Genomic DNA, 12766 nt, shown 5'->3' with positions numbered 1-12766 from the left:
GAAAGATGCGTAATGATGACGCACGTGGGAGTGACGTCATTTCCCGATAAGCTACATTGTCCAGGATACTGTGGAATGCACCGCTCTTTCTTTCCTGGTCAAACTGGTGTAATTCAACAGCCAAATTTCTCCGCGGGTATAGGGGATGTCTATTTATCAAAGACGTACAAGGCCACGACCTCAACAAGCGGAGGGACTAACTGTGTGGGTCCAAATTTGGCAACCACGACAGTTACCGAATAGGACGAGGAATGAGGTTATCATGACGCAATGTCTGATGGTCATCGTGATGAAGGACGACGACCAAGAGCGGTCAGTCGAGATAAGATGTCAACGGTAGTGTAAACTTAAGAGACAGTAAGAATATTCTTTTCGAATATTCTTTATGTTGTACTTTTTAGGGTTTTTTTGGAGATTTTTCCGTATAAATAGGAAGAGTTAGTAAAGAAGGAGGGGATCCAGGCAAAAGACAAAAGAACACTTTGTAAAAGATTCATCTGAGAGTAAATACCAAAGCAACCTTGTTCATTGATTGCACAACCAAAAAAAATAAACATCATTATACGATTGAGAAGATCCAAAGATTCCTCAATCATCTCATACTTATTTACTTTCTACGCCGATCGCATTTATTTAGATTGATTGTGCCTTTAAGCTGTCACATTTATGAACATTTAATTGATTCCAACATATTAGCTAACATCATCCATCTCGTTTATTTCTTTATTGCTTGATCTAGATTTTGTTATTCTTAACTGAGATTCACCCTTCTTCTAATCATAAGATTAGTTTAGTCAAAGGGTTTAATATCTTTTGGTCAAACAATCACGACCCGAAATTTCTTACCTTCGGAATCGTGAGGACGACTAACATTTCACTCTCTAGGCAAGCCAACGTTAAAATAATCCTTTTGCCAATTAAACAGAAATGACGTAAAATAAAGTACGAAATAGCATAATAACCCAATATCTAATACAACCCGGATCTGAAGTCACAAGTACACGAGCTTTTAGAGGTTCTACAAATAGAGTATGAAATAAATACAACCGTCTTGAGTGAAATGAACAATAAATAAGGAAAGAGGAAGGGGACTTCAAGGTCTGTGGACGCCAGTCGATCTACCTCGAGTCTCCAAATTAGCTAATCCAAGCTGATGCGCCTCACGGACAGCTAGGACCAGTACCAAAATCTGCACAAGAAGTGCAAAGTGTAGTATGAGTACAACCGATCCAATGTACTCTATAAGTGTCGAGTTTAACCTCGACGAGGTAGTGACGAGGCTATGACAGGAAACCCACGTATTTAAATTTGTACATATGAGGATATATATGCAAGATAGCAACAAATAGAGGTTAAACACATACTAGTGGGAGGGGACATGCGAAAGGGGGGTACAAGATATGGTAACTACAACAGGAAATGACAACATGAAACAGTCCATAAGCATTCAACTAATGTAAACGAATAAACATAATTAATAAAGACTGCACGGCATCACCCTTACGTGCTTTTACTCTCAATTTCATCATGAAACGATAAATACGACACGGCATCACCCTTCGCGCTTTAACTCTCTTCCTCACTATGTATAAATCAATAAATGAAATAATAATTGGCACGACATCACCCTTCATGCTTTAACACTCTCCCTTACAATGTAGCAATGATGAATATATAACATTTGTGAGATAGAATAAGCAAGAATAAACCTTACGTGAATAACGGTTCCAAAAACCAAACCTCAACTTCCAAAAATACCCAATTATCACAAATAGTCCATAAATGCAGAAAGAACGATCAATTAAGTAATAACTAGTCTAAGCATGGATATCATAATCAAAGAAGGAAATAAATTACAAGAAACAAGTCCCACCCGCATGCTATAACCCAACAACAACGCATAAGTACTTGTCACCTCACATATACGTTATACCCAACTTTTAAACATGTAGCAAGTATACAAACAAACCCTAATCCCCCAAGTTAAGGTTAACCACGATACTTACCTCGCGCCAAAATTGACTCAAAGCTCAACCACGACTTTGCATTTCGAACAAGCCTCCGAACCAACCAAATCTAGCAAATTATTAACCAAACGATTCAAAATAAGCCTTAGGAACTACCCAAGAATGAAAGAGGTTCAATTTAGTTCATTATTAAAAAAGTCAACAAAAGTCAACTCCCGATCTCGCTTGGTTTAAACCCGAAATTCGGACCAAAACTCGAGTACCCATTCACCCCCGAGCCTGATTATGTAATTTGTTTCGATATCCGACCTCAATTTGAGTTCTAAATTTCAATTTTACAAAAATCCCTAATTTCTACCATGAAAATCATAGATTTAAGGTTAAAACTTTGTGAAATGTAATTGGTAATTGAAAGAAAGTAGGTTAGAATAACTTACCAATGAATTGGGGAAGAAGATACCTTGAAAAAATTGCCTCTAAGGTTTTTAGGGTTAAAATTTTGAAAGAATGAGAAAAATACCATCTAACTCAGCTTAAGTCCAAGCGCAGATGTCGCAATTATGACCTAAGGTCCGTAATTGCGAACCCCGCAAATGCGAAAAACCCTTCGCAAATGCGAAGGTCTTACACTTCTGTTGCCATCGCAATTGCGATGGTTTGTTCGCAAATGCCTACTTGGACTCCTCGCAATTGAGATCATTTTGATCGCAAATGTGAACGCTGCTCCCCTAGCCCCACTTCGCAATTATGAAGTAATTGTTCGCAAATGCGAACCATTGGTGCCCAGCTATTCTTCGCAAATGCGAGGAAGTAACTCGCAAATACGAACCTGATAGGGAGATTGCCATATCGCAAAAGCGAAGCCAGATCTCTCAATTGCAAGGACTGAGGCCTGCACCAGAAATAGTAGAGCACCAGCTATTTTCTTAAGTCTAAACCACTCTGAAGCCTATCAGAAACTCACCTGAGCTCTCAGGGCTCCAAACCAAACATGCACACAAGTCCAAAAATACCATACGAACTCGCGCGCGAGATCAAAATACCAAAATAACACCTGGAACTACGAATCAGACACCAAATCAAATGAAATTTTCAATTAAACTCAAGAATTTCTATTTTAACAACCGGATGTTCGAATCACATCAAACCAAATCCGTTTTATACCAAATTTTGCAGACAAGTCATAAATATAGTAATGAACCTATGCCAAGCTCCGGAACCAAAATCCGGACCTGGTAGCAAAAAATTCAAACTTTAGTCAAATCCTTAAACCCTTTAGACCTTTAAACTTCAAATTTTTTATAAAAATACGATAACGCGATCTAGGGACCTCTGAAACCAATTTCGGCCATACGCCCAAGCCCAAATCACGATACGGACCTACTGGGACTGTCAAAATACAGATCCAAGTTTGTTTGCTCAAAACGTTGACCGAAGTCAACTCAAATAGATTTTTAAGGTACAAATTCACATTTTAATCAATTTTCACATAAAAGCCTTCCGAAAAAAGACACGGATCATGCACGCAAATTGAGAAAGGCAAAAAGGAGCTATTTGAGGTTTTGAAATATAGAATTATGGTGGGTCATCACATTCTCCATCTCTAAAACAATCGTTCGTCCTTGAACGGACATAGAGAAGTACTTGAACTGGCGAAAAAGGTGCGGATATCTACTCCGCATATCCAACTCAGACTCCCAAGTGGCTACCTCGGCTAGCTAACCTCTTCACTACACTCAAACTGAAGGATAACCCTTAGACCTTAACTATCGAACCTGCCCGGGCTAGAATAGCCACCGACTCCTCCTCATAAGTCAAATCCTTGTCCAATTGGACTGAGATGAAATTTAACACATGGGATGGATCACCATGATACATCTGGAGCATAGACACATGGAACACGGGATGGACTACTGATAAACTAGGTGGCAATGCGATCTTGTAGGCCACATCACCCACTCTCTAAAGAATCTCAAAAGGTCAGATATATCTAGGGCTCAACTTGCTCTTCTTCCCAAAACTCATCACACCCTTTATGAGTGAAATTCGGAGTAATACCCTCTCTTCGACCATGAATGCAACATCACGAACTCTACGGTCGGCATAACTTTTCTGCCTAAACTGAGTTGTGTAAAGTCGATTCTGAATAATCTTGACCATGTCCAAGGCATCGTGTACCAAATCCGTTCCCAACAACCGAGCCTCCCCCAGCCCGAACCATCCAACAAGCGATCGACACTGCCTCCCATATAATGCCTCAACAACCTCCCACAACAACAATCGATGGCCCTTCTCCCCCTGTATCCACGGCTCTCCTCATACGAGGCATTAAACCACCGTCATCAAGAGAGACGTCGTCCTCATCAACTAACGAGTAGAGTTGAGGAGAAGGAGTTGAAGGTAAAAAGGATACGGGCTCCCAAACTACGGTAGTAGAAGTTGAGACCGACGACCTGGTGGTTACAACATGATCTAAAGGGAGGGTCGGCCCGAATTTCTTGAAAAAACTTGGCCAATCACGGAGACCCAATCAGAAATATGAGCGTCCAAAGCAAGAGGCAAGATCTTGTTTGTAAAATAAGAAGGTGAGAAGTCAGAATTCAGGACCGAACACGGGAGAGAAATCAGGCACTTACGAATATAGTTCCAAGCCTCAGGAAAGCCATGACATTGGCCACGACGTCTTCATCCATCTCCACCACCAAACATTTGCCTCCTCGGTGGCAAAGGTTTAGCATCGTTCCCCTATAAAAATTAGGGGCGAATAGATATATTAAGTGACGTAGAGTCAATTCAAGCCCGGCCAGCTCGGCAAACTTTGCGAGCATCTTTATAATTTTATAAACGTACGACGCGAGCTGAGAAGGACAAACACCATAGTGGCGACAGAAGTATTTCACCAGTGGAAGGAGGGGGAAAGAATAACCAACTTGGAAAGGATAGGCATATAGGTCACAATACCCAGGATGGTGGACCTGTACCGCGTCCCCTCCGGCCGGGATCAACTCAATATAATTGGGAAGGCCGAATCTGGCTGTAATCTCCATTAATTCTTTTATCGTCATCACTGATCGAAAAGCTCTAGGCGGGGACTCTAGAGATTTGGTGAAATCGGATCTGGAATCAGGGTTACATGGGATTATTTTCCCTACCGATGAAAAAATGTCATACTTAACGGTGGCAGAAACGCTTTCCCATGGGAGGGAAACACCAGTCCCAAAGGAGCAACACGACTCCTCTTGCTAGCATTAAGATGTGTTAGACATAATTCGACATAGTGAAGGAAAGTAACAAACGAGAGGCGATGAAGAATAATATAGGTCACTAAAATAGAGAAGAAATTCAGAAAAGAAGAGAGCAAGAAAAAGGTATGGTGTTTCGAAACGTTAAAGGGTTTAAACTCCATAATCGTATTCGAAGACCTCTATTTATAAGGATTATGGCACCGAAACCGAAAACATTTCATCATAATTTACGCAAGAACCGAAGTGGCAGGTCCAATCAAAGGTCACACATGAAACAAAGCAACGCATCGGGAATATGTGTCATAATGACGCATGACGTCATGATGTCATCCTAGCCTGTGGACAACATAACGCCAACAAATCACCCAAAAAAATTGAAGCATTTGAAATGTGCGGCTCATAGAGGGCTACGTCACTTGCTCGCCACAATAACCATAACCTGTGTAGTCCGTTTGATCAGCCCGACCACCAACAACACGATTTGGTCATTGAACATGTCCGCGAAGTCGGCCTCAATAAGCGGAGGGACTAACTGTATGGGTCAAAATCTCTCTAGAATATAAGTCAAAATGGCATAGGTGAAACATTCCTAGGCCGCCACGAGTCGAAGTGATCTAATCAACAACGAAGGTCGTGGTCAAAGAGTCAAAAAAGATTGAAGTCGAGGAGTCGTCAATAATCGAGGCCGAGGTCGTGTACCCTTGATAGAGTTATAACGGCTAGTTTCAAGATAGAACATGAAAGAGAATATTCTAGTAGATATTCTCTACACTTGTACTATTAGAATTTCTAGGAATATGTTCCATATAAATAGAAAGAGACACAATGATAAGGGGCATGAAATATTCATTTTGTAAAAAATACTTTGACTTTAGAGAGAGAGAATCTGGTCTCATCACAAGCACACAAAAATAACATTTTCACTAAGATTCTTGCTTATACTTTTCCACTGTATTCAAGAATACCTCGGACACTCAAAGGTTATCCATGATTCTCAATTGTCAGAAAGAATATTCATTGATCTCGTCCTTTCTCGGGTGACTCCTTCGCATTTATTTACATAAATATCATTTGTTGTTGTTCATCACTATTTAATGCGGCATTACTTCTATTTGGGTTCTTAAATACTGATTGTTGAGCACCGTCATAGCTTTAGGAACATATCTGCATACTATTTATCACACTAACGGGAATTTTCTTTTCAAAATATTATTATTAACCAAGATTAACTCTCATCTATATAAATCTAATTAGTTGAACCAAAATTTATATTTTTTGTCAAACAAATAATAATGATGATTGATGACGATAATGAAAAAATTAAAATATTAACAGACAAATGAAGAATTTGGCGATGATTGAAAATCTTGAGTTCTCTAATTTGTCTAATATCTCATCTTTTGTATAGACAATCCAAGGCAAATTAAGCAAAATTTCTTTGAGTATACTTACTGAAACTAAATCCTCGTGTGCTTTTCCTTGAATAAGGAATTTATAAATTGTTAGCCTACAGAAAGTTAGATGAGAAAATATATTTTATAAAGCATAATTGATCCTTAGAAGAGTAAGTCGTCAAGAGGAATTTATGAGTACGCAAGGGACAGAGAAGGAGACTGGGTCAGTGCAATAATGGTTCTCTTGATATGGTAATGGTGTCTATAGTTTACTTTGTCAATCATAATTTTTTCTTTCTTTCTTTTTCCTCTTCCTCTTTTAAAAAAAAGAAATTATTTTAATTACATCAGAGAAACGGGAGAGGAAGGGAAGGATAAGCAAAGGTAATACAAGTTGAATCCACAAAACTATCGAGCGGGTGTGGTATGGTTAAAATTACTTTACTCTTGACGAGAGATTTCAAATTCTAAGTCTTGGGAGTGGAAAACTTTTTGTGCTTTATCCCGCTTAGTTAGTCTATCTAGCAAAATTGTGTTAGTGAGCCAGTATATTTCGGACACTGAAACAGGAAATACACCTAGAGAGTTGACAATCTCACTAATACTATTAACCGATTAGTCTTGGTAATATAAAACTACTACGTCAACCACGATTAATATATCAAAAGATAACCTACTCATTAGGTTACCACGCGATTTACACTTTTTCCTAACGTTGATAATATCCAGAATTGCTATGAAACTGTAGTACAGCTTAATTAATTGTTATTTTGAAGATCGTTTTCAAGCTCTCGCCATATACTGCCCCTCCATAAAGAAATATCACATTCAAAGTACCTTGCATTTTCTGCTTATAATAGTCATTTTCTTGGTCGTACTTTTCAACTTAGAAAAGAACGAAAAGACAGCAAAAAATATCGATCTTTCTCATCCTTCTTAGCAGGCATTAATGACTATGGTTTGGCTATATGATGTATTGTGGACCCTTTTCTAATGAATACTTGGAAATCAATCTTCATTTTTCTATCTTGACAACGATTCCAACCAAAATATAAAATACATAAGGTAACAAACAACATATTATAAATCCTCATAATCAATATCTTAATGTTCTTGTAGTATTCTTTGACATGTTCAACTTTCTTTGACATGTTCACCGCGAACTTCAGTATATATACTCTCTAATTCTCATCGAGTACACCTCCAACACCACATCTAATCCACCCAATCCCAAAATACCAAAAAAATTGTGTCCAGAAAATGTATAGAGTTGCAAGTGCATCAGAGTACCTGGTGATCACAGGGTGGGGGATCCCTGATATAAATATAGCGAAGAAAGCTTGGGTACTTCCTGGACAATCTAGTACAAAGTTTGATGTTTCCCCTGTAAATTACACTTTTGAAGTCCAAGCCATGAGTGCTGAAAAACTCCCTTTTCTTCTTCCAGCAGTTTTCACGATCGGTCCTAGAATTGATGATGAAGGCAGCCTCTTGAAATACGCAAAACTCATCTCTCCACATGACAAACTCTCAAACCATGTCAAAGATCTTGTTCAAGGTATAATTTTTTTTTTCTTTTTCTAATAACGTTGGTGTCTAAAAGCTTGACACAACTCGAGTATTCCATCTACCTGCTATCTCCGAGTAAGATTTAGGCAAATGGGACGAAATTATCCAGCATCCCATTTCATTGATGGTGCCCCATGTAGACGGAGTTGGTATATTGTCTATGGGTTTAAAGGAACCCAATATTTTTTATATAGAACATAGATAGATTAAAAAAAACGCTAGAAGTTCGACAAGTATTGAACACACGAACAACAATAACAAACCGAGTATATTCCCACAAGTGAGGTCTGGGAAGGATAGTATATACACAGACCTTACCCTACCTTTAAGAAGGTGGAGAGGTTATTTTCGGTAGACTCTCGACTAAGAAAAGATAAAGGAAAGGGGCAATGACAAGCAAACCAAGCGAAAACGCAAAACTAACACTAAGTAGTGCAATTAGAAAACTGAAGCGAAGACAACAACAAGTAATACCAGAAGTCTAGGAATACGAAGATACACGAAAGATACTAAGTGATGTACTAAATCACTATAACAAACAAGGACGCTCGGCTACCTAACCCTCTACCTTAATTCTCAACCTCCACATCTTCCTATCCATGGTCATGTCCTCAGTAAGCTGGAGCAATGTCATATCCCACCTAATTACCTCTCCCCAATACTTCTCTAGACGGCCTCTACCTCCCTGTTGGCCCTCCAAGGCCAACCTCTCATACCTCCTCACGGGAGCATTTGTGTCTCTCCTCTTCACATGCCCGAACCATCTAAGTCTCGCCTTTCGCATCTTGTCCTCCACAGAGGCCACACCCACCATGTCTCGGATAACATCATTCTTAATTTTGTCTAATTTGGTATGCTCGCACATCCATCTCAACATCCTCATTCCAGTCACCTTCATCTTCTGGACATGGGAGTTCTTGACTGGCCAACACTCTGACATATACAACATAGTCGGTCTAACCACCGCTCTATAGAACTTCTTTTAAGTCTTGGTGGCACATTCTTATCACACAGAACACTGGAAGCGAGCCTCCATTTTATCCATCCCGTCCCAATATGATGTGCGACATCCTCTTCAGGGGTGGCTCAAACACATGTGGAGCCTAAGGCTTAAGTCTAATGTGGGGCCTAAATTATTAAAAGAATGTTATAATATATTTTTTTTTATGGGTAAATAATATATTATATAAATATTTGCACTAAGCCAGTGCAACAGGCATAATTTCAGGTTGTGCAAATCAACAATTGCGTCTAAAATATCATCTATATCTAGCACAAAAACCAGTTTGCACCAAAAAGCGATCAACAAAATGTAATTAAGTTTAAGGCACAATAAATTTCTTCTTTTGCCTTTAAAATTCTACTATTTCTTTCAAGCCAGACATACCCCTATATAACTTGCGGAAAAATGTTCCTCATCTTTTGAACTTTCTTGCATAGACCCTCCTGGTCCAGCACTTCGACATTTCTGAAATGGAGTTAGGCATGGTCTAAATATACCAAATATTAAAAAGAACATGTTCCACAACTGGTTTGTAACGTTGCAAAAGAAAGAAAAGATGGATAACATCAGATTGTTCTTCACATAAAGAAGGTTATAATGTATATTTTTATTTGAAATCTATTCTTCTAGTTTTTGAGATACAAAGTTGTTAATAATTTTTTTATAAACGATTTTTCTGATAATTCATTTTTAATTGATAATATAATCAACTTATTTAATCTTTCTGGAAACATTGTTGATCTTAGGTAAGATTCTATGGAGCAATAGAAGTATAGAACTATTGGAAGTTTAAAAGTACTGTTGAACACTTGAACTAATGAAATCTTAGAGAAAGAAGTAATGAAATCTTGACAAAAGAAGGTGAGTAAGAATATCAAAGAGACGGTTTCTGAAATATGAAAAGATGGGAAAAACAAAGATTGATTTGGACAAATTTAGAAAGATGGGTAGATCACTGTTTTCTTTTAACCATTTTGCCACCACTACCACGACACCTCCCCTTGAATGTAGCGTGTGCGTGCGTTGATTGCCAGGGCAAATAGAAATGGACTGAGGGATGACCCTTGGTGCAACCCCAGGACAAGTATTGAACACACAATTTTAAAAGGTGGAATGAACTTAGTGCTAAGAATCTTAAGGTTGAACCATCAAGTTTAAATATTAATCCACCTATATTTGAGTACTATCATTAATTTGGTCATTCCCCTTGTTGAAGGTATCATTGAAGGAGAAACTCGAGTTCTTGCCGCATCAATGACAATGGAGGAGATATTCAAAGGCACCAAAGAGTTCAAACAAGAAGTATTCGGGAAAGTCCAACTTGAACTAAACCAATTTGGGCTATTAATCTACAATGCAAATGTCAAACAGCTAGTTGATGTTCCAGGACATGAGTACTTCTCCTACTTGGGTCAAAAGACACAAATGGAAGCTGCAAATCAAGCGAAGATTGACGTTGCAGAAGCCAGAATGAAAGGAGAGATTGGAGCAAAGCTAAGATCAGGACAAACACTACAGAATGCCGCAAAAATTGATGCAGAAACAAGGATTATATCGACACAAAGGGAAGGAGAAGGGAAGAAAGAGGAGATGAAGGTGAAGACTGAAGTGAAAGTTTATGAAAACCATAGAGAAGCAGAAGTTGCTGAAGCAAATGCAGAATTGGCAAAGAAGAAAGCAGGGTGGGCTAAGGATGCACAAGTAGCAGAGGTGGAGGCAGAGAAAGCTGTGGCTTTGAGGGATGCTGAGTTGCAGAGGGAAGTGGAGAGGATGAATGCTTTGGCCATGACAGAGAAGCTTAAGGCTGAATTCTTGAGCAAAGCTAGTGTTGAGTATGAAACTAAGGTTAGCCTAATGCCTTTGACAACATAATGGGCCATGCTTCATTGTCTCTATACAAACTTTTACTAAATATTTTCATTGATTAGGGGAGAATCAACAATAATTCAAAAATTCATGAACAATTTTTATGCTATCACACCTTAAAGATGGATTTAAATTATATACTATGATGATTCGTTACACTACCGGTGTAGTTCAAGATTATGGTACATCAAGTCAGTTACTATTTATTAGGTTAAGTTACTATTTATTATGTTACTGATTAATGATTAACATACCAAATTACATGTAATTATCTTACATGAAACCTGATTATCTTTAAAAAAAATTACATGGTCAGTGCATAAAAGGAAAAAAAAAAACCCAAACTATGAAGCTTCTAATGCCTTGTTTTCTAAAAGGTGCAAGAGGCAAATTGGGAGCTCTACAAGAAACAAAAAGAAGCAGAAGCATATCTCTACGAAAAGGAGAAAGAAGCAGCAGCACAGAAAGCAATTGCAGAAGCTGATTCCTACAGACGTAAGCAGATCATTGATGGAGATTTATATGCAAAGATGAAGGAAACAGAAGGACTTAAAGCTCTAGCAGAAGCTCAAGGCACCTATTTGCACACTCTCTTAGAAGCTTTGGGTGGAAATTATGCTGCTCTAAGGGATTACTTAATGATAAGTGGTGGAATGTTTCAAGAACTTGCCAAGATTAATGCTGAGGCTATCCATGGCCTACAACCCAAAATCAGCATTTGGACAAATGGAGGATCTCATGAGGCAGCAGCAGAAGGTGGTGGAAGTGCCCTAAAAGAAGTTGCTGGCATCTACAAAACATTGCCACCATTGTTCAAGACTGTTCAAGAACAGACTGGAATGTTGCCACCTTCATGGATGGGCACCTTGACTAATGACACTAGTCAATGACTCTTGTTCTCTTCGACGAATAATGTTAGGATCAAAATGTCACACTTTTGCTATTTTGTTCAAATAAAAACCCCACGGAACTGGTCTACTAGATTAGTGCTAGTGCATGTGACTTGAGGCTTGCTCGGTTAGTGAGGCATGTCTACATCTAAGCAGCAGGTCAAGAGTTTTGAGTCCTGAGCGGATGATTTTCGAACTTAAGAAAGTTCAATGGCTTCCGTTTTTCTACATCTCTTTCTTACATGTTGTGATTTTTTTAAAATTAGGCATCTTTGATCTGCTTTTCCAATCAAATTATTTACTAATCGAGCTCAGCAACATCAAATGAATGACTATTAGAACATGAAAAACAGCGGAATATAAAATGAGACCTGGCAAACTATTTCACTGCCTTGAGGTGAAGCACAAAGAATTAAGTTGTAATTTATATATATATATATATATATATATATATATATATATATATATAAGAAAACGATCAGAAATAAACAGAAGTAGTGAAAATGAAAAAAAAAAAAGCCCCGCAAAATTTCAGTCACATCCAGCTTACGGCATTGATGATTGGATTTAAACGAACAAAAGAAGATATAAATCATACCCCTTCCCCCGAACAAAACAAAAGATAAAAAAGGAGGAATGTGTGTGCCACAATAGAAGATAGAACTGCGTGTCTAGAACAAAATCTCAAAACAAAAGAAAATTAATATAATGGAGAAAAACGTGGAATATATAGTAAGAAGAAAAAGGATATGCATTAAAGAATCATGAAACAAATTTGATGTGTTTGTGCTAAGCAAGCAGCAGCAGCCAGCAGGGAAAGAGAAATGGCGGT

The 12766-nt window shown here is 38.3% G+C and overlaps 1 protein-coding gene across 1 annotated transcript; it reads left to right on the top strand.

Annotated features, from left to right (window-relative positions):
- The first annotated feature begins 7721 nt into the window (after positions 1–7721).
- Positions 7722–12162, top strand: LOC104228112 (flotillin-like protein 4). The gene is made up of 3 exons (XM_009780515.2): positions 7722–8164; positions 10395–11023; positions 11422–12162. The coding sequence occupies exons 1-3, from the start codon at positions 7867–7869 to the stop codon at positions 11932–11934; spliced, it is 1440 nt and encodes a 479-aa protein (XP_009778817.1). The 5' UTR covers positions 7722–7866; the 3' UTR covers positions 11935–12162.
- Positions 12163–12766: the final 604 nt, after the last annotated feature.

This window comes from Nicotiana sylvestris, chromosome 6, assembly GCF_000393655.2.
Source record: "Nicotiana sylvestris chromosome 6, ASM39365v2, whole genome shotgun sequence".
NCBI classification, from domain to species: domain Eukaryota; kingdom Viridiplantae; phylum Streptophyta; class Magnoliopsida; order Solanales; family Solanaceae; genus Nicotiana; species Nicotiana sylvestris.
Note: the sequence above shows the minus strand (reverse complement) of the source record. Positions and strands in the feature narration are given on the sequence as shown.

Excerpts from the sequence above, each read along its gene's own strand:
- LOC104228112 (XM_009780515.2), top strand. The coding sequence starts at position 7,867 with ATGTATAGAGTTGCAAGTGCATCAGAGTACCTGGTGATCACAGGGTGG. Across the intron at positions 8,165-10,394 it reads TGTCAAAGATCTTGTTCAAG|GTATCATTGAAGGAGAAACT; the intron begins GTATAATTTTTT and ends CCCTTGTTGAAG. Across the intron at positions 11,024-11,421 it reads GTGTTGAGTATGAAACTAAG|GTGCAAGAGGCAAATTGGGA; the intron begins GTTAGCCTAATG and ends GTTTTCTAAAAG.